The sequence below is a fragment of the Sparus aurata genome, chromosome 22 (genome assembly GCF_900880675.1).
Source record: "Sparus aurata chromosome 22, fSpaAur1.1, whole genome shotgun sequence".
NCBI classification, from domain to species: Eukaryota; Metazoa; Chordata; class Actinopteri; order Spariformes; family Sparidae; genus Sparus; species Sparus aurata.
In genome coordinates, this window is record NC_044208.1 from 5775719 (window position 1) to 5797625 (window position 21907).

The following is a 21907-nucleotide window of genomic DNA, read 5'->3' on the forward strand; positions in this document are numbered from 1 at the left end:
TAACAGCATCACAGCATGACAAGCCACATCAAACACCTCTTGAAAACAATGCTGAAGAAAAACTGAACTTCACACAGTTCATGAAAGCAGGATTTACTGCAGAACTGTTGTATTAGACTGGTTTTAGCTTGCTGTACCTCACAAACTGGATCCTGAGCACAGGACGTCATGAAATGAAATCGTTTCGCTCTCCTAAATGTAATAAGAAGCGTTACAATTGAAGTTTCTTAAAATGTTTTATTGTAATTGCAAGACTTGCAACAATGACAGACAGCTTGTGGGATGTGAGCAGGGCACAGAGAGGTCATGTGACCCCTGTGACGAGTACTGCAGACTATCAACAGCATTTGTGTTTTTCTACCAGGGGTAACAGACAAAGGATGCAGGCACTTCTATATCAGAGAAGAGACAAGAGGAGTTTCCCTTTATCAAATTATATACGACAAACACTGAGGCTACCTAACAGCCCCAGCTCTACACCAGAAAACTGAGGGAGAATCATTTACAGCTATTCCACACCAAACAGTGACTTCTTGATTCTGTTTTCTTTCCCCAACTGTGAACTCTGCTGACTTGAACAGAGATGGAGGAGGGTTTGGGTATTTAAGGAACAACTGACAGAATCATGGAGTGTTTGAAGACGTGCCGAGTTGGTTTTCATGGTTGGTTTCATCCATTTCATCCATGACAACCTAAGTATGTTGTCATGCATGTCCAGAAATACTATACCACTAACTGTTGACATAGCTAATATATTACTGTGTATGTGTCACATCCCATCACCATGACCTATACAGATTTCATTGTTTCATGACTCATTTCAAGCATGTGAAAAACGTCTGATGCTTTAACAGCGTGGCTCTTGATTACTTCTCAAATTAACAAATGTGGACAATTTAGCTCTTACCAATATGCTGGATACTTATACAGCAAGTCTGCCGTAATCATTTACAGTGTATCACATTCGAGGGCGAGCCATCAAACTGCTTTGATGAAAACAATAATTTTAGCTCACTCCACACAGGAGGCGAAGGAGTCTGTTGTCTTGTGAAAGAGCAATGTTAACAGTCTTACTCGGACCAATCAGTTATATTAGTGTAATGCCAAAGCAATGCAGACCATCACTGGTGTTCAGATCAGACCTGATGTGGTTTTGTGTTTGCAGATGGACACAGATGTTTCATCAGTCCCCACAGTCACTTATCTACAGCCTGAGAGATGAAGCCAACGCTGTCCACACATGTGGACGCTGTGAAACGACTTTTGGTTATGTGACTCTTGTTCAACAGGTTAATGTACAGTCGTTAGTGAAGATCATGTTTCGTCCCAATCTCGAGAATGACGATTTCAAGAAATGGATTGAAAAAAATTCACTGCCCCAAGACCGAACACAGAGAGAAGTCAGCCCTGCCTGAAAAACAACCCATCTGCAGGAATGTTGCTTTGTGAAGAGTCTCAGCTCTGTGAACAGAAATGTAGCAAAAAGATAAACAAAAGTCAGAATAAATACATTTTAACAAATACATACAAAGTTTCTGTCTGTCTCAACACAGGTCAGACACCAGATGTGAGACAGTGGGCTTCTGTCTTCAGGTCCAAGAGATGGAGAAGCCGTGTGGTGGCCATCAGGGTCCTGGTGTCCTGTGCTTACACCAGCCACAGTTTGTGCCTCTCAGGTCATTTTTACGTATGAGACCATTGCGTTGAAGAAACCATTCAAGTCTTAAAGATAATGATGGTGACCCCCGAAAAGAAAGGGTTTCACTTTCAAACACATGGCAGTCGACTCTAGTTAACCTATTGAACCCTTGCGTGTATACAGGACAGGTTTTATGAATAACGGGTTACACTCAGCACACAGAAGGTGTGATGGAAAGAAAAGATGGAGACTGACAGAGTTCCAGGGATATGAGAATCATGGGACATTTTGAGTTTTGGTAATGCCAGAAAACTATTGCTTATGTAAAACAAAACCAAAAAATGTCATGGGTTTTGTCACTTGCCTGGTTATTGTTTTTCTTTTTATGCCATGAGATAAGACTGTTTAGTGTCTTTGTACAAAAATGAGTTCGCATTATAGCACTTGCTGTTCTCTTGTCTTGAATCAACGGGTGTTGTGAATGGCTTTTCAGTTAAATGCCGTTAATAAGGTCCGTGGTTAACATAAGATTAAGAGATTTTCGGTGCTACGACATTAAATATGTAAATAAATACCCCATGTTTGAATGATCAAGTGTTTATGTTATTCAAAAGCAAGCTGCTAACAAGTGGCTCAATCAGACTACAGTGGTTTTCCAAGACCTTCAACGTCATTACACTGAACATGGAAACATGGAGGTTTCTGGATGCTAATTCTTTATAAAAAGAGATAAGGATACTATATGTATAAGATGTGTGTGCATTCTGTTTTGACTGAGTTAATGCCATTATTAGGTTCAAATGGTTAATAACCTGCCAGTGGTTGTTAATCTAGTATTATTATTCTATTTGAAGAAAGCGTGGCTTATTTCTGTAACTCAAATGTTATCTTCAGTGCAAAAGTCATCCATTCAAAAACGTATACACGACACAAACCACAGATCTTCTTCCACCAGCCTGGTGCTGTCCTCAGTTCTGTTCATGCCTCTTAACAAACGTACCCCTCAGTTCTTACTCACACTCTGTCTAGCTAAGTGGACTCTCGGGTCTCAGGTCCAGCAGGACTGAGTTCACACAGGTAGAAGAGTGTCTCTGCACTGGCCTCGGCCTCTGTCAGAGGCTCCAGGCGGATCAGGGAGCTGCAAGGTCGCTGCCTCAACTCGAGGCTGGTGTCCAGCAGCTCTGAGGGTGGCTCTGCCTCCACCCGAGTATCGGAGCTGGAAGAGGGCTGGAGGTGACTGGAGGAGTAGGTGCTGCTGCCGCTGGTGGTGGCCAGATCCAGCTCTTGAGGAGTGGTAGAGCCATCGAGGAAGGCCAGGAGGGGACAGGTGGTGTACTGGATCAACTGCTTATCTGAGCAGAGGACAGAGGGACAATCAGCCTGGACTGTGTCCAACTCAACAAAGAAGAACATAAACACAATTATCACTTTCTTTTAATGTTAATAATATTCACCATTTGCTGTAATGACAATACAGCTCAACACTTGTTAAACAGCCCGCCATCGTTGTTATGTTCTAAAAGAATGCTGTTCATCCCTCCAGTACAGTTTCTCACATGAATAGTAACATAAAACTTTTCAGGTATAGGGGAAGGAAAAGTAGTTAACTAACCATGCAGGCTACGATTGGGCGGCAACAAACAATTCACTGACCCATTGATCGGTTGATGACTTCTCCATGAAATCAGTCATTTAATAAATACTTAGTAAGGTGATTTTAGGTGATGTCTTTGTATGTTCTTGTTCCAGGTAAGTTCAGGCAGTAGTGTGACTGTGCGAGTTTCCTCCACTTACCTGTGCTGCCTTCGTCTGTCCTGCCTATGTTTAGCTGCGCTGTGTTCTCTTTGGAGGACAAACTCTCCTGGAAACACGAGGAGAAAAACTGATGAATACAAAACTAGCTTCAAACCCAACAAAAAGTAACAGTCTCGTTTTTAAAAATAAAGATGGGAATTAAAGCATAGTTTTACATTTTCTGAAAACTGTCTCAAAGACAAACTAAATTGATGAAGCCATGCATGGCAGCCAGCGGTCACTGTAATCTTTCCATCTGTCCACTTTGGCCATAAAGCAATCAAATGTAACAGATGGAGTGCTTGTTCTAAAGCTCAGCTGAGACTCATGAGGCTTCAGCAGTCTTAGTTACACAGATCAAGTGGCTATTTTGCAGAATAACTTTATTTTACAGCATTTATACTTAATGACCTCCACAGTGACATACACAGTATGCAGTTGCAGACTCTTTTTTATCCTGAGTGCTTTATAGTATTTAATCATTACTGTACAACACTCGTCCTTTGAAATTGCTCTAACACTTTCCACATTATATTGGCTACCGAGCTACCATTAAAGCTACCATGTACAGTTTGAGGAGGTATTCGAGGGGCGTACTACAATGTAAAATCAACAGGTTAGCGATAAATGTTGAGCCTAAAGCCAGAGCTTTCAATGTCATGAGGGTGGCTCTCTTTAACCTGGCTAGATCACCATGATAACGTATGCTTCACACCTAATCAGGCTACAAATGTGCCTCTGCACAGCACTGTCCCATAACAAAAGCACCTCCTTTTAACTAATTCACACAGATTCTCCTCTCAGGGAATATGTTATTTATGGCAACTTGTTGTGAAACAGTAATGTCATGGAATAATGCCACGTGAACCATACGCATATCATATTTCTGCTGCCACAGGAACCTACCTGCAGTCAGTTGTATTGGTGAAAACAGTTTTTCATTTACATTTCAAAGCATATCGTCAATAAACTTAAAAGATCATGAAAGGATCGACAAACCAATTTATGTTTTCAAGCTCGGTCCTCATTTTGCATCATGCTGGTACTGCAGCTAATAGATGCCTATTAGAAAACCTATTATAATATATGTTTTTATCACAGATATTTTTCAATCAATAACATTATTTAGCTGAAATCTGGAGTGATTTTCACGTACACATGTCATCCATTATGAGTCAGTGTGAGACCTACTGAGACAACGAGTCAAAATACTTTTATTTTGCCAATTTTCAGAATGTAATATCAATTCATTACACTCATTAACAAATTGAGTGAAAAGTTTGAAAAGGTGAAAAATGTCAGCGTGTGTCAAATTATCCTTGTATTTGATTTGTCCCATTTTGCTATAATGACAGCATGCATTCAAGCTGCATGGACTCCACAAGTCAGTGCAAAACCAGCTGGCTCATGTTATCCCAGCATTTTGTGTCAGTTTTCCACAAAGATCCGTGGGATGTTGCAGGCCGTTTGCCTTTCTCAGTCTTCAAGTGCCCCTATACATGTTGAATGGGGTTGAGGTTCTCCTTGGTCTTCTTTGGTCTTCCAAGTAAATTTTTGCAAAGTTTTGAGGTGTGTCTTAGGCTGGGATGACATGAGTCCTCACATCAAACTGTTCACTCAAATTGTTAAACTGATATCATTGACACTGAAAAACAAATACTATGATAAAAAAACAACGACAATTACAATAGATCTATTTTGACAAGTGGCCTCAGACTTTTTGATCCTACTTTATATGTATATTTAATGTACTTTATCAAGTTTACAATTGAAGAGCTCAAAATGTGCAGGTGTCACTTTGGAAGTAAACTGTAGGCAGTGAGTGATAAAAGATACTGATTGATAGTCTTCTGCCACCATTCCTCCTATTCTGCCTCATTTGCTGCAAAAGTCTTGCTTATTCTTGTAAGAGCTGTTATATATTATCCACAATGTATTATACATGTATTATTATTTACATTTAGTTCCTCTGGACTAACAAAGGTGGATCTGGATCAGTCCTTTTTGTGCAGAAAAAGTTTCAAATGATGCATCACCCTACCACTTAATGGGAACGTGCATAGGGACCTCATGAAGAAAATTTGGGTAACAAAGAATGTTTTTTGTCAAGTGATCTCACGCAGAGAGACGTCAGACATGCTTTGAAGTGCACCCCTCAGGTCAATAGTTTTTGGTTTAGTGTCTATGTGGGATAATTTTACCTCTAGGGGATCAAAATCCATGCTGAACTGTTTTCCATAAAGCATGGCCTGGAAATCCTCCAGACTGCAATCAATACTGTCCAGATAGTCCATCAGCTCCACCCTGAGAAGACACACACACACACACACACACACACACACACACACACACACACACACACACACACACACACACACACACACACACACACACACACGCACGCACAATATTTTCTTTTAGCCAACAAGAGGAGTCAAAGATCTTAGAAAACAAGACTAAAGCGTGATTATTTTCCCCTGGAGGATGATAACAATCTGCCAGGATGATGAAACATTCAGCTTTTGAGAGCAAAAACACTTCTGGACACCTCTGCTAACACACACACACACACACACACACACACACACACATACACACACAGACACAGACACAGACACACACACACACACACACACACACGATAAAGTGCATAAGCATAAATGCATCACCGTGTCTGGGCTTTGCAGGTCGGCCACTCTGCAAAGCCATGAACCAACATTAACTAGTGGGATTGACAGATAAGAGGGCCATCAAGTCGACCGCAGATGCCGCTGAGAAAGATGCCAGGTGGCTCCTTGGTTAAGTGTTGCTGGGGTGCAAGCCGGAGAAAGATCACCCCAGCTGGGTCGCCTGAGCGAGAGTGTCTGACGTTGAAAGACCTGAAACACTTGATTACACCAGGTTACATCACTAATGATGCATCCCAGCACATCCGAAAGGATGCATTGTTAAGGCAAAGTACCATCTCCATCATGATAGAAGTCTTCACTGCATAATCTAACATTGTTATTTGGTCGTTCTACATGTTGCATTGACTTGAACATCCAAGTATGAGTGATAAAATGGCTTAAACTGAAGTTACAGACTGTTGTTACAGTCTGACATTCCTCTAATTAAATTCACCACTCTACATCGATGGAAAAAACACATTTGCAAGTACATCTTACTTCAGTGTTGAAATAAATCCATAAACATTTAGTATTAAGTCAATACTAAAGAAAATTATATGTATGTTTAATGCTGCCATAGAAATACAGTGATTCAATTATTTTCCTGATTAGGCATCTGACATACAGGTTCTATTATTATCATTAATATCACACGGCAGTGACATGGATGTAAGATAATGAGATGATTGAATTAAACATTAAAATATTAATTAAATACATGATATCTATAGATTGATATCTATGTTGGTTTAATGAATTGTAATATCAATCTAGCAATAAAAAAACATATATATTTTACTCATAAAGGAAAGATTAGATGAATGAATTAAGCCCCAAACTACATTATACCAGTGTGGAGTGTGAAGCAGTTTGGATTAACAGTTCTTGAAAAAGCTGCAAGCAGAAATACCAGGAGCCAAGCAACATGGTCGTTCTATAGAGGCACTGCATCAGTATAACAGAAAATAAAAGTTCATCAGTTTGAACATCGAATTCGATTAAATATAGGTTTTCAAATGATTGCATTCTCTTTTGAGCTATGTTTTTTTTTGTTGGTATCAGGGTTGTGTGTATTTCTAACAGAACTAGTATTACGGTTCACACTTACTTGCCCAGCAGGTTGATGTTCTGCGATATTGCTCCATTCTCATTTAATATGGAGTCCATCATCTTGACTGGGTCCTCTAGACTGAGGAAAGAGGGTTTATTGAGCTGCAGGGCGCTGGTTGGTTCGCTGCTGTCTAAAGTCCTGCTTCTCTGGCTGTCGTCTGCTGCTGAGCCACCAGCCTCCGTCTGTTTGATGTCAGCTGTGCAGCTGGTGCTCACCTCCGTCTCTGCTGGCTGCAGCGCACAGCTGTCCAGCTCTACTTCCATGATTTCCACATCCCTGAGGGATGATTTTCAAACAGCGTGTCATTAAAAAACATACTTCTGCCAATTTAAAAGACTGAACTGAAGAGGTTGCAACACTGTAAATTGTCTGAGGGGGAAATGAATCTGGCACAATTATTGATTACTTTTTTAAAAAAATATTTACATGTACAGTGTATTTATCAGTCTTTTAGGGGGGCAATATGTAGGTAAAACATGACACCTGTCTCAGTTGTTGAAGTGTATTGCTGCTGGACTGCAGATTTCATTGTGAAGGACTTGGGTTGGACTTCCCATGACAGTCCAAAAGGATGTGACTTAAGGCATGTTCTTGAGTGCCTCGTCTAACTTCAGACAGCAACACTGTTTATCATAAGTAGTATTTCCTTGCTTGCTAATCTAGTTTTACCACTTTGTTCTCATATCCAGTTTGCCCTCCATCATCTGCCCGTATCTATGTGAATGCAGCATAAGTCACTTATTACTTTTCAGATTACATTTTTAATATCCTTTCCTTCAATTTAAAAACCTTGGACCTCCAGACTTTGGGATACTTAAATTAGATTTTTAAAAACTCTCTCAGATTATCCGTAAAAAGGATTGTCACAGAGCTGAAAACAGGGTTGTTTTTTTGAGTTCACTAAAAGTTGACTTTGTAGATGATGATGTTCTCGATTGTGATGCAATGTTGTAGATTAAATTGTTCAACAGTATATAAAGTAGTACAAATCAGCTGAACCTTAAACAACTTCAGTATTAACATAGAGCATACACCTCAATGCAGCAATGATATTATTCCACAAACATCAACATCACATACTGTTTTATGTTTAAAACAATAAACCACCAATCAATCTATTAAGTTAACAAGAGGCCTGTCTGCGCTGTCACCATGCAGTGCACTCTACTCATAAGCACACACACACAGAGCAGGGCAGACATGCTAGTGTAAAAAAATGTATAAAAAAATAATATAAACTAAATTATTTACACTTTTCTCTCACTGGCCCAATGGCCTTATTGGCCCAATGCTACGTTTTACTGGCTTTAGCCCATTGGGCAAACCTTATTGATTGAACCTGACTTGGTATTTATATCATAAATAAGTCCAACTGGTAACATTTCCGTTTTTTTTCCATCTACATGGCAAGTTTTTCCTCACTAGAATAGAGGGTCTAACTACCACAGAAGCAATGTTGTCATTTTGGGCTAAATGAATACAATTCATTTGATCTGATTTACATTTTTGACTAAAACGTTTCCTAAAGGGCTAAGCATAAGGGCTGAAACAAATATCCTATCCCACAATCTTTTTGAATATCCACAACATTTAAAGTAGATAGTCTCACCCTTGCTCGACGGCTCTGGGTGAACTCTCTGTGATTTCAGCTGTCACTTCAGCGTCATTCTCAGTCAGATTACAGATGATAACTTCATCTGATGTCTCTGAGACCTTCGCACCATTCAGACTGTTGACAGATGACTGAACAGGATACAAACCATCAAAATCAGAACACTTCCTCTAGAACACATCACACATTCAACACGACTTATTTTCAACAAAAAGTAAAACATGAAGGCTTAATATTAAACTATGAGAAGTAAATGATCATGTCAGGAATACTGATTCACTATCTGTATTACTGTCCATGTGTATTAGTGGCGTTATTATGAATCCCACCTATGTTCTCACAAGACCTGCCCTACACCGCCTCTGATTGGTTGAGTTTTCTATTAGCTTGGTAGCTCACTGTTACCAGACTGTCTGAGCTGTAGTATTGTGGGGATACAGGGCAACCTCTTCGGCCTCTTTCTGGTCTTCTGCTGCTTCTTTTTGGGTCACTCATCCCCAGAGCCTTTCCTAACTGTATGTTCAGTGGCTTTCTGGTGATAAGGGGCTGTGCTGGATTTTCTCAGGGTTGTTTAAAAAACAGCTAGCGGTTGAGCTGATGTGGAGGACTTTGAGCCGTAGAGCCCCAGTAAACACACCATTACGACTGGTGGATACAGCTGCAGTGTCTCTGGGCTTGTTTGGTAAAGAGGACTGGCCAGGTAGTGAAGCAGTGGCAGGGTAGTCCAGGTGATCCAGACAGGAGGGGGAGAAGACCAGGAGAGAGGCTGAAGAGGTTGATATGTTTACCTGCAAAACTACAGCTTTACTGTCAAAAAACAGACATAACCTGGCTACTGTGTGTTTTAAAAGTTGAAGTCGAGCATAGAGAACACAACCAACAAAGTCAACCAACCAGCTCAGAGGGAGAGAAGGGGGAGTAGGGCAAGTCCTGCGAGAACATATATAGGATCCAGAATAACGCATCATAGCGCCATTTACTGACCTGCTCCACACACACTTTCTCATCATAGATCTGATCAATGTATTTGGGCTTTTTTCCATTGCTGTTCATAAGAACTGGCCTGTCAAAAAGATGGTGACATATTAATATTTAAATTAAAAACATAAAAGGTTAATCAAGTTCAAATTATTATATGACGAAAACAATCATTAGCCGCAGTTCCATTATTTATATATCATTAAACACCAACAACAGTTACAGTTGAAGTGCATTTCAAACTTAACACTAAGTCAAAGCAACCAAACAACTGATGTCTGTAATGGTGCCTGTGGGAGTGATTTAGCTTAATTCAGTCATTTGACATGTTAATATGAAACAGTTTGTTATTCTGTCCACAAAGTCTATGATTATTTAGTCAACGTAACTCATACCACATTGTTAGAAATCAAATAAGCCATCAATTTCGCAAACATTTTGTAGTGAAATACTGTAAACTTGACAGGTCTTTGCATTTCATTCATACTAGATTTTCAGAAAAGGTGACAGCCCCAATACTGACCCATTGATTTTAAATAGTGACCACTTCACCAATGCTAAGGACTGTGTGTTTTGATGGTAAATGATTTAAAAGGAGCAGTACTCTTACTCTAATCCCAGCTGAAGGATATCATACAGTGTGAACTCACCTTTTGCGCTTTAAATTCAGGATGTGGTTGTTCTGTACCAATGTGACGATGAAATGAATCAGCTGTAAAAAGAACCGACTTAGATTGAGCAGAAAATCATTATCTAAGATGCCATTGATGAACAAAATCTGCTATCTTTAGTTACATCAAACATTTGAAAAAAAAAGAACTGGTGTGTTCAGAGGGTATATTTGAGGTGACCCAAAAATCACAAAATAACAGTTGAAGTCGGCAATGAGCTCATGGTTTATATGCATATCAATAAGTCATATGTGTATGTAATATTTTTCAAATTATCATTCTAAACAAAGAGGTGCTTTCTTAGCGTCAAATCATAGCTAGACTAAATGTTTCCAATTGGACAAATTGCTTGGAACTCTTACCCCTAGAATTGGCTTGTGTATTTCGACTTGCTGCAGGCCCCTTTGGACCGCACAGTGGCATGACTATGTCATTCACTCCACTCAATTGCTGTTAGTTACACCAATGAGTTACGTCTTGTGACGCTAAAGGGATAACTACAGTATAGTGCCATATAGGGCTGAACGATATGGACAAAATTTCATATCTCGATATTCATGCCAGATATCTCGATATCGATACGATACGATATGACTACGGGTTCGGTGAAAACCAAGCATTTTTCAGAAAAATAAAGAGATTATTTTAAGCCATATACAAATGGTTGATAGAGAAATCTTTACCAAAGAATCACAAACTCACTATAGAGACAAATATATTTGAAGTAACAACAGTAAAGGGAGGGAGAAGATCAAACGAACTATGTGTATTTTTACAAGTTGAACGATGACATCCTAATCTGGAGAGAGAGTGAAGATCGAGACTCAGCAGCTTCAGGTTATCGCTGGTAAAGTACCAGTGGAATTTAGAAAGACTAAGAAGTCAGAGAATTAACGGATCAAAACAGAGTAGACGGCAGCTATACTGTCTCAAATCCACAGAGCGAGCGGCCGCAGCGTCCGCTCCTGCTGCCCCAGCCAGCCCCCCCCCCCCCCCCCCCCCACACACACACACACACACACACACACACCTGCCGCCTGCAGCCGGGTGAGAGGACAGAGAGCCGGCGCTGCTGCAGGGGAGCCGCAGACTGTGATGACTCTAAGCAGCAGGAGAATTACAATATAATATATTTCTCGCTTTTCCCCTGATGATCTGAATAAGTTGCTAAATTTGTTGCTAGTCGATTTTCAGAAATAAAGTCGCTAAGTCTGAAAAGTCGCTAAACTAGCTAGAAAGTCGCCAAGTTGTGTGTGTGCGTCTCAGTCTCCGTCTCCCTCACTCCCGCCTCGTATGTTTGTCATTGGTTTGCTTCAGCTGTCGATCCACAGCAAGCATGAAATAAGGTTTGTGGTTGGCCGGCCTTAGCGGTGCATTCAAGGGCAATCGTAAAAAGGATGTTTGTTGTGACTGCCAGAGCTGTACGTGCAGGGCGAGCGGGGTAATCTATATCGTTTATATCGTTGCTTTTTCGATATGAATATCTTGAATGTTCATATCTAGATATAGATACGATAACGATATATCGTTCAGCCCTAGTGCCATAGCATAAGGTCACTAACCAGGCTGCTGTATTAACACAATGGAAGTGACAATGGGCTGGAAAGAGTTTAGTTACCACTATGAAATGCTATAAAATTTCTTTAAGAAAATTATAAGAAAAGAAAAATGCTTATTCCAAAGACAGATTGTGTAAATGGATGGATGCAGTGCAGTTCTTACCTTCTTGATGAGCTGTTGTTGGTGTGCATGTTTCTGCCTGAGATCTGAGATCTCCCTCCACAGGGCTTCATTCTCCCTAGACGACAAAACAAGTTACATTTTCAGTTGAGAGCTTGAACTGCAGAAACAACCCCATCTCCTATGATTCCTGTAGCATCGTTCTCATTTTGTTCACTGCAAATACTCAGTACTTAATCAGATTCTGTTCACACATGAAATCAGAAATGTGTTTTGGTGGTGGCGTTTTATTCTATTGCTTTATATTAACAGGAGTTTCTAACACTCTGTCCCTCTAATGTAATAATGTATGCAGTTAACACTATAGCAAGTTAGACATTACGTTTCTGCCATCAACATCAGGAAATATGTGAAACTTTAGACATATGGGACTTTAACCAGGGTTACACATTCTTTCATAGTTCAGAAGGAGATTGTATTTGAGTCCTTTACAGAAAAAGTTCAGTCACAACAAGTGAAATCTTGAACTTCGAGCTTAAGCGTGGCTTAAAGAAGAATACAGACCTTAAAAAAGTCTAGACTTCGGAAAAAAAATGATTGATTTGTTCATGCTGTTGGAATGATGACAGGAAGTACCGCAGTGTTACCTTCTAAACAGCAGGTTTCTTAAGTGGGCGGTGTTACCAGTAACATTTCATGGTTTCACTCTTCCAAATACTTTTCTTTTAATTAATTATTTAAATTAATAAAGAATTTCATAGATGAAATTCTTTATTTGAACTAAAAAGTCTCACCTGAGGCTCTGGGCATTAGTACCATCCAAACAATCAATGCATTATGAACATAATCATACATTGCAATCCTATGCAAAATAGTTCACTACCACAGCCAACTTTTAAAATCCTGCTTTAACATAAATGCATGAATCATGATAACTTGACGATATGGTGTATAATATTTTCGTAGTAGCATTCAAAGCTTGACAATTTTCTGCATTGAGTTCTTCTAAAACCCAGATTCTAAAACAATGCTGTGTTCTTTTCTTGACTTTTTAAGAACCAAAGCGCACGACCTTTATAATAACCTTGTGAATTTATAGCATATTGCCTTTTATGTGTTCCATGATAAGCAGGGTGTGGATTCTTCGGCAACAATGAAGTTAAAAGGACTAAAGAGTTATGTGATGATCGGGGGGGAAAGGTTCATCTCCTCAAGTCTCTTTATCCCTCTGCTTGGTCACTGTTTTCCATAAACTGTATTTTTATTATTTTGGAATGACCATTAATTAGATTCACACTCACCTCTTGAGTGTTGCTAGCCTGGCATCAATGTTCTCCTGTTTGGTATGTACACTCTGAACACTCGCCAAGATCTTGGACAGGTCCTCTTGTCGAATCTTTGTGTCCTCTGGCCGAGTGTTAGAAACCTGAAAGACAGAACTACAATCAAATCTTGTGTTTACAGTATAACACTGAAAGCATAAAGGAATGAAAAACTAGGATCTTGAGGAATATTTGTTTATTCAGGAAATTTTGCTCGGATGTGAAAATGAACAGACAGGGGAGTCAAAGGTCTTAAGAAAGAATAGAAAAAGAATATTTAAGAACAAGCTTTCATTTGTCTTGACAAGCATTTCGTCTCAATAGTCATTTATTTCATCACAATCTGTCTCAACTCTGTCTGTATAAAATATAAAGTAGGAGATATAAATGATGAATCATTAATTGATTAATCGCTGTTAATAATCTAACTGACAACATATTGACTGACAATCAGAGAGAGGCACAAACACACCAGAAAGTATCTTGTTACAATTACAGATACTTGCTTATCAAATATATCGAAATAGATTACTGGTATGAGAAAATGTATTTAATTAAAACACATACAGGTAATTGTTCATTTAATAATTATTTTAAAAAATTCTTTACAAATTGACATTATTAAATTTTAGCCATTTAGAAGCCTCAATATGGGCTGGACTGCAGATTGTTCATATGACATTTTTAGCAGGTGGATGACACTCCACCTTCAACAATGTTTGAGCTCAGGGTATATGAGTGAACACTTGCATTTTTAAAATATTGCACCTCTGGATGACTGAAAAAAGATATCAGACAGATGACTCCACCTTCCTCTTGATGTTCTCCAGCAGGTCGTCCTGTCCATGCTTGAAGTAGGGGTGCTGAAACTCTACTGGACCGTCCCGCTCCTGTTTCACTATTCCAGTGTCAATGTGCATCACTTTACGAAATCCATCTGAGTGCACCAAGCACGCACGTACACACGCAAGCGAGCGCCAGACACACACACACACACACACACACAGATAACATAATTTAACAAGCGCGGAAACAGAGTTAAAGCTCCACACAGTTCCCTCCTGCACATAGAGGCATGCCATTGCGATGGCCTCATTCCAAAAACAGCGTCAGTCAAGATACAGCTCTGAAATTTCATACATCTTAGGCACTGCACAAAGGATTTCCAGGTGACCCCCTGTGTCCACTATGCAATTTACGAACTAATTGTTGACTGTATGACTATACCTCCTAATCGCATGGACGTGTCTTCAGGGCCAGGACTGTAACCACACACACAAGTGGGGGAGTTTGGACAATGTACACTCAATAGTATAGTATAGTATTAAATCAGGGTTCTCCCCAGACGGTGGAACAGCGGCGCTGCGTGGCTATACCGCTAGGTCAGCGCCGCTATACTCCGCGCGTGACAGTGACGAGCGTCCGAGCGTCCGTCCGTCCATCCCCCGGTTGACGGCGATGAGCGTCCGTCCGTCCGTCTGCCCCCCCCCCCCCGACGGACGGTGCGCCGCTACACTAAAAATTTCTGGGGAGAACCCTGATTAAATATTAGGTTGCCAATGTACTACGATGGTAAGGACCTGAGATAGTGATGAAATGTATGATGTCATCAAACATAACACGGCAAAACAACTGGATGGAAATTTTATAGTATAGAGCTGCCAGGAATATCTGCATACACAGGGTCCAGGAGAATTCTTCCTCTGGTGGGGATCTGGATCTGGAACAACCCTAAGAACTGTTTTACTTAAATTGCATCAGCATGTCCAGATCCCAACGAGAGGAAGAAATAACCTGGACCACATATATACAAGTACTAGATCATATTTTCATCCTTCTTCTGCCTACTTACAGCTGATTTAAAAAAGGTGAAACTGCAGTGAAGTTACAGCTGCCCAGCATAACTGTTCTTATAACTGTGCACAGACTGGTGAATGTTCAGAAATGCTACCACTAAGGATAACAATATCAGTCTTGAGGAATGTACATTTTTAGTGACATCACATATCAGCGAATGTGTTGATGATGTGGTGATTCACAAAGACAGTCAGATCATTCCCCAATCAGAAGGCCTGGATGAATGGACAAGTGATGGCTCTACCCAGGGCCAAACAAGCTGTTCTTCAGTCAGGTGACAAGGAAGTACACAACACTGCCAGAGCAAGACTGAAAGCTGGTATCAAGGAGGCAAAGAAGGGACATCAGCAGAGACTGTGGAGCAACCTCAACAGAAACAACACAGACCCCTCAGGGCTGTGTGCTCAGCTGACTCCTGTTAACACTGTACACACAAGACTGCACTCCCAGCCATCAGGAAAACCACTGTGAAGTATGCGTGCAAAACCACCATCATCGGCTGCATTATGAACAACAATGACAGTTCATATCGGGAGGAAATCAACGGTCGTGAACATGCAACCCATAAAGGGTTAGAAATATAATGTGGCATATTATATACTAGGGGTGTAACGATACATCGATCCAGATAGATATATCAATCAATGACCAACGGTCCAATAGCATCAATGTAAAGTGAAAGCATCGATTCATATTGCCACCATTAATAAGATAAGCCTTTATTTTGAAATTCCCATGGCACATCTGTGTCGATGTTTCCGTCCATGCGCTACTCCTTCATAAATGGTACTCCCTTTTTATTGCAAAACATTTACTGTCTTCAATTTAAATGCCTGGAACCATTGATAAAATATCTATATTTCCCAAAAAATTAAAATATTTGGAAATATTTTCCCCAAAAAAATTTGTAATAAAATTGTCAAATCATATTTTAGTTGCTTTATGTGAGGTGATATAAATGTAACTGATTGTGGAAAATGGGCATATTATATCATCTCATATCACAGGCCCCTTAATTGAATTATTATATTATATTATAATTATTGAATTGAATCAAAATTGTGTTGTGGTAGACTGTGTGACATCGGCAAATATCGTGTCGTTGTCCAAAGAATCATTATAATATAGTATTGTAATGAAACTCGTGACCTAAATCCCTAATATGTACTTTAGACGCACTAATATTGAATCAGTTCTCTGTATCGGAATATCCCACCCACCCCAGCTTGTTCACCCTGCTGCCATCTGACAAACACAGAATTATTTGCTGCTGTACCGCCAGGCTAGAGAGACTGCATTCCTCAGGCTGCGTGATGAACTCATCCTCATCACTTGAGCACAAAAACTGTTTTATTTTTACGACTTCACATTTTTTTCTACCCATTCACAGCATTGAAGGAGTAGAGCTACAATCTTATGCACTGTAATAACAACCTAACTGAGTGCGTCTCCTGCTGCTGAATTAAGTTACCATGGTTACCACAGAATTTGATCCTGGTTACCATAGCATGTGCACCTGCATATACTGAACACTGAAAACCCCCTGGTTCTAGAGTTGTAATGATAGCAGAAAAAGGCAACCATTTTTGAAAAATCAAATTGCTTAAAAAAACTGGGATGGGCACTCATCATTAGTGGCATCCCTCCACGGTTCTGACCTTGCTGTTTGGCTCTGTGGCGAGGTAGTTCCGTATTTGGACAGTCACCTGCCAGGCTTGTTACCTGCTTGTCATCCACTGAAACCAATTCTGACTGTACATGTTTACTGGCTTATGTGTCACTCCTCAACTGCCAACTGGGTTATCCGAGTGTGGTTGAAGTTTGGGACCAACAAAGCAGCCCTATCCATGCACAACTCTGATATCTGTAAACTGTAAAGCACTGACTAAAGTCAAACCGGTGTGCTCCTTTAGGAACAACTAGAAACAAAGACAAGGCGAGGGAGGCCGTCTTACACATATTGAGCTGCCTGATGAAACTGGCCATGTTGTTGTGCTTGAAGTACTTCGGGAGGATCTCCTTTGCAAAGCGCTGCTCGTCCAGCACGAGGAAGCTGTTGCCCTCCTGGAAACAAACAAAACACCCCACTGACAGTCAGAACTGCATGTCATTTTACTCCACCCACCCCACACACAGTCGCTCTAGTGTTATGTATCACACCCTCACTATGGTGAATATGACTTGTCACCATCAGGACTTAGGTAAAGGGAACACATTCCGTGGACTTCCCTTGGCCAGAGATCCTTTGTAACTTCTATTATAGATATGTTAAACAAAATCTTGTGGTATGTGTCACTTGCGCATTCATATATACAGATAATATTCTGTACTGTAGGCAATGATTTTAGGACAATGTGTTGTTAGATGTGTGTCTTTGACTAATTGTTGTGATGTTCTGGTTGATGTTGCAGACACAGAGTCCAGAGGTGGCTTAGCTAACTAACTAACTCACTCACTCACTCACTCGCAGCAATACAATAAACACAACAACTGATATCTAGCTCCAACTAATGCTCGCCGACCGCTGTCTACACTGCAGCAAACAGCTAACGTCAGGGAGAAGTGCTGTTTGATCACAAGTGTTGTCGTGTGTTGTCATGAGGAGACGTGGCGACATGCTACACTCGTCTGATTTGCGTTAGCTTTCTGAGCTACATGCTAACAGTGGACCGTCTGCAGCGTTACCTGACTCCAACAAATAAATTCATTGGTGTCTTCATCCTCGACCAGTGTCCACAGCTTGGTGAGGAAAGCCGGGACGTTCGAGTTGTGTTTCATCTCTCAAATTCAAGGACGAACACACTTCGGTTAATAATGCGCAATGTTTGCTCTGTTTTGTAGCCTTCACGACGGGCTTCTTCCTCTGCTGTCTTTTCCTCTGTTGCTTCTGCTGCCTCTTCTTCTTCGTCGGGTTTTAACGGTAGTTGCCAAATCAGCTTCCATGCGCTTTACCGCCACCTATAGGACTGGAGGGTGGAGCAGTAAATCAGCAGGAAAAAACATCTGTTTATTTTTTTTTATTCATGTAGATTTTCAGGTTGGGAAGGGGGGGGGGGGGTTCATTATGTATTATAGTGTTTTCATCAGTTTAAAATCACCTGAAATGAGAAATTGTTGTGTTATTAAATGAGCCTTAAATACCTACAGAGGGAGCAAACCAAACGCTGACTTTAGACAGTGCCTTTTGTGTTTTCAGTGTCCAGCGATTTTCCTGTATGCTTGAGAGGGCAGTCTGAGCCAAGGGGTATTCAGTTGGTTGTAGCCTGAAGAAGAAGAAGAAGAAGAAGAAGAAGAAGAAGAAGAAGAAGAAGACAGATCGATATGCACACACCTGAAACGAAACTTTATCTGCCCTGCTGTCCACCCTAATCCTCCAATAAAGTAGGTCCAGTTTCCTCTCTCATGTGTCGTTAACTACCCTTTATAACTATTGACGCTTGTTTGAATTCATAGACATGCCTCCCTGTCCCGTCTCTGGCCCACCATTTTTTTGCCACGTTTGGTTGTTTTGTCCAGATTACTCATTTAACCTCTATACTTATACTAGCTTGTATTTCTACTTTTCTTTTCTTTAAACCCCTCTTTGCCAACTCATCCACCATTTGATTCCCCCCCCCCCCCCCCGACCCAATGACAGTACCAGCAGTAACCCAAAGCTTATTTGAGCTTGAGACTCCAGATGGCAGCAGGGTGAACAGACTGTGGCTGGGTGGGCTTTGTCTATTAGTATCTTTTGGGATCAGCTCCTTGGTTTTGCTGATGTTGAACAGATTGTTGGTTTGCCCCTGATATGAACTCTGTTGTTTACAATGATCGTGGTGTCTTCTCTTGCTGTCTGGGAGTTCAGTCATGGTGTACAGTGTTAACAGGAGGGGGCTGAGTACACAGCCCTGGGGGGGGGCTCCGTTGTTGAGCATTAACACAGATGAGGTGAGACTACCAATCAGAACTCTCTGGGATTTGTGAGGAAGTCATAAAGCTAGTAGCAGAGTATTGTACTCAAGCCCAGAGTGTTCAGTTTTCCAATCAGCTTCATCGGCGACATGTTTTTGAATACTGAGCTGAAGTCAACAACCAGCATCCTGATGTAGCTGTTCTTATTCTCCATGTGTGAAGACTGAATGGAGGGCAGTGCATATGGCATCCTCTGTGGATCTGTTGGTTCTGAAAGCATACTGGTGAGGGTCCAGGCTGGCAGAGATGCTGACTTTGATGTGCGAGAGGACCAGTTTCTCAAAGCACTTCATCAGGATGGGGGTGAGAGCCACAGGGTGGTAGTCATTAAGACTAGACACAGCAGGCTTCACTGGTACAGGGACGATGATGGCTGTCTTAAAGCGGTCTCTCACTCTGAGCAGGATGTTATATAGCTGTTCTGCACATGTTAACAGTGTAGTACTCGGCCAGGTGTATTATCTGGACCAGCAGCCTTATTTTATTTTCTCACATCAGTTGTGGTTACTGACAGTGGCCAGTCCACTGATTGCAGTGTAGACTTCACAACTGAGTCTTTGTTTAGGAGAGTGAAGTGAGCATAAAATCTGTTCAGGTCATCAGGCCACATGGCCTCACACATGATGGGGCCGCTCCTCAGGGCTTCATTTCTACTGGATCTTGCTGGAACAGGTTCCAGGATCTCGCAGATTGGGAACGCCACCATTGACAGGATCCGGCACCTTCTTTGTCATTATCAGATACATTTTTTAAAATTTTTTAATGTTGTCTATCTTTTTACTTCCCACTGACGTTTTTTAAAAATCACTTGAGCTGGCATGTGGTTTACGCTTTTTAAAGTCTTAATATTTTTGGGAGAGGAGTGGATTTTTCACGTGTTCCCTGACTTTTTGCGCTCCAACTGACCGACTGAAACAGCACCCTGTTTTGGAGTCTGTGACATTTAGTGCTATTGGTGTTAATGTCCCTCTCTAGTCTCTGCTGAAGTCTCCTCCTTGCCTCGTTGATGCCAGCTTCCATACATCTGGAGTGTTGTGCTTACTCGTCATAAAAGACCGAAAGACAGCTTTTTTTTTGGCTGTGAAAAGGTTTTCCTAGTCAGAGAACGACTTACCGTCTTTGTGATCACCACATTTACTGATATATAATGTCACTAAAGATGTGCAGTATATCCCTCAAGATTGATGTGGGTATCCTGAGTGGCAGCACCTCTGAACATTTACCAGTCTGTGCAGTCAAAACAGTCCTGTAGGGCTGCTGTAGCTTTATAGGTTTCATCTGATAGTTTGACCGTCTTTATCAACTGTAAGTGGGCAGAAGGAGCAGATAAATATGTCATGACAGGCAGGACGTGAGAGGGCGTTGTCGCTGAATATTCGTTTACACACCGTCAAGGATATTTCTTCCTCTAGTGGGGATCTGAACATGCTGGGGGAATTTAGGTTAAACAGTTCCATTCCATTTCATCTGATTTTGCCATATTACATTTGATGTCATGTACAATTCCTGGGGTTTGAGTTTGCATCTGAGGGAATGTAAACAGCAAAAAATATATATTCAAAAGGTGAACTCTGGGCAGATACTACGGTCAACATCTTGGCATCTAAAGGTCGACATCTGGTGAACACTGTCCATCCACTGTATTTATTTATGTAGACACAGAGCCCTCCTCCTCCCCTCGTACTGGGTATTTCTGTTCTGTCCGCCCATCCAGAGGGGCCGTGCATTCCATTGTAAGAGAATTACCATTATTCAGATCAATCAACCCATTGTGCTCACTGGCTAGGCTGAATGGTGAGGTAACCCTTCTCCCAATGTCAGTCCCACTAGTCCTAAATGATTCACTACAGCTGTGACACCCAACTGAATGTGATCATTTTTTGACTTTACTTAGGCCCTACTGTCAATCACTTGTGTTGTAGCTCTTTTAACCCCATTGCTCCCATTCTTACAGCTTCTGCATAAATGACCCATCATTCCACTCTTACTTTTGGGTTATCATTCTCCCGTCTCGTAACCTCACACACGCACACACACGCACACACACCATATGCAATACTATTGAGTTCCTTTGCAGACTCATTCCACACTTTCCATACTCACCCCCACATCAAGCACATTGCCTCTGCACAGCCTCTTAACACTTTTTGGCTTTGTCAGAACCTTTGAAGCACCTCCGTGACTTTGACACGGCCAGGTCATAAAACCCACAAATACCTTCTTTGGTACAGTCCTTCCTTAAAACTCAGTCAATATTGTTTCTTGTCGTTTTCGGTCTTTGTCTGTGCTCCCACACTCCCTGTTCTTTCCACCTTATGTTTTCATACCTCATTCAGATTGAGAGCTCTCTCAAGCTCTTCTCCATTCACTCATTTTATTAATAAATAACCATCATTCCGCACTTCTTCCTCTGGGTTTATGGCCGAATGGTTGCCTTGCTGATGATGCTGATATTGTACTAACAAAAACATTCACGTTGGATAAACAGCTGCTTGGGGGTTTGGCAATAATCACCATAACTGTGATATTCAAAAAAATTCAATATTGACACGATGATACCATCTGAATAATCTGGCAGTGTCCGGCACAGTGTATTGTTGTTTATCAGTTCAGCTGGTTT

At 41.0% G+C, this 21907-nt stretch overlaps 1 protein-coding gene across 1 annotated transcript; it reads right to left on the reverse strand.

Moving 5' to 3' along the window:
• Nucleotides 1-217: 217 nt before the first annotated feature.
• On the reverse strand, nucleotides 218-18241 carry hsf2 (heat shock transcription factor 2). The gene is made up of 12 exons (XM_030405646.1): nucleotides 18019-18241; nucleotides 17289-17397; nucleotides 14286-14413; nucleotides 13456-13580; nucleotides 12197-12272; nucleotides 10454-10515; nucleotides 9810-9888; nucleotides 8823-8956; nucleotides 7211-7489; nucleotides 5635-5737; nucleotides 3434-3500; nucleotides 218-2991 (listed from the first exon to the last, which is right to left on the reverse strand). The coding sequence occupies exons 1-12, from the start codon at nucleotides 18109-18111 to the stop codon at nucleotides 2669-2671; spliced, it is 1578 nt and encodes a 525-aa protein (XP_030261506.1). The 5' UTR covers nucleotides 18112-18241; the 3' UTR covers nucleotides 218-2668.
• Nucleotides 18242-21907: the final 3666 nt, after the last annotated feature.

Bases quoted from the DNA above. Each gene is read 5' to 3' on its own strand.
- hsf2 (XM_030405646.1), bottom strand. From the start codon at position 18,111: ATGAAACACAACTCGAACGTCCCGGCTTTCCTCACCAAGCTGTGGACA. The intron at 13,581-14,285 runs GTGGAGTCATCT...TCTGTCTTTCAG, and splicing joins TGGAGAACATCAAGAGGAAG to GTTTCTAACACTCGGCCAGA. The intron at 9,889-10,453 runs GTGAGTTCACAC...TCTTTTTGACAG, and splicing joins CTGAATTTAAAGCGCAAAAG to GCCAGTTCTTATGAACAGCA.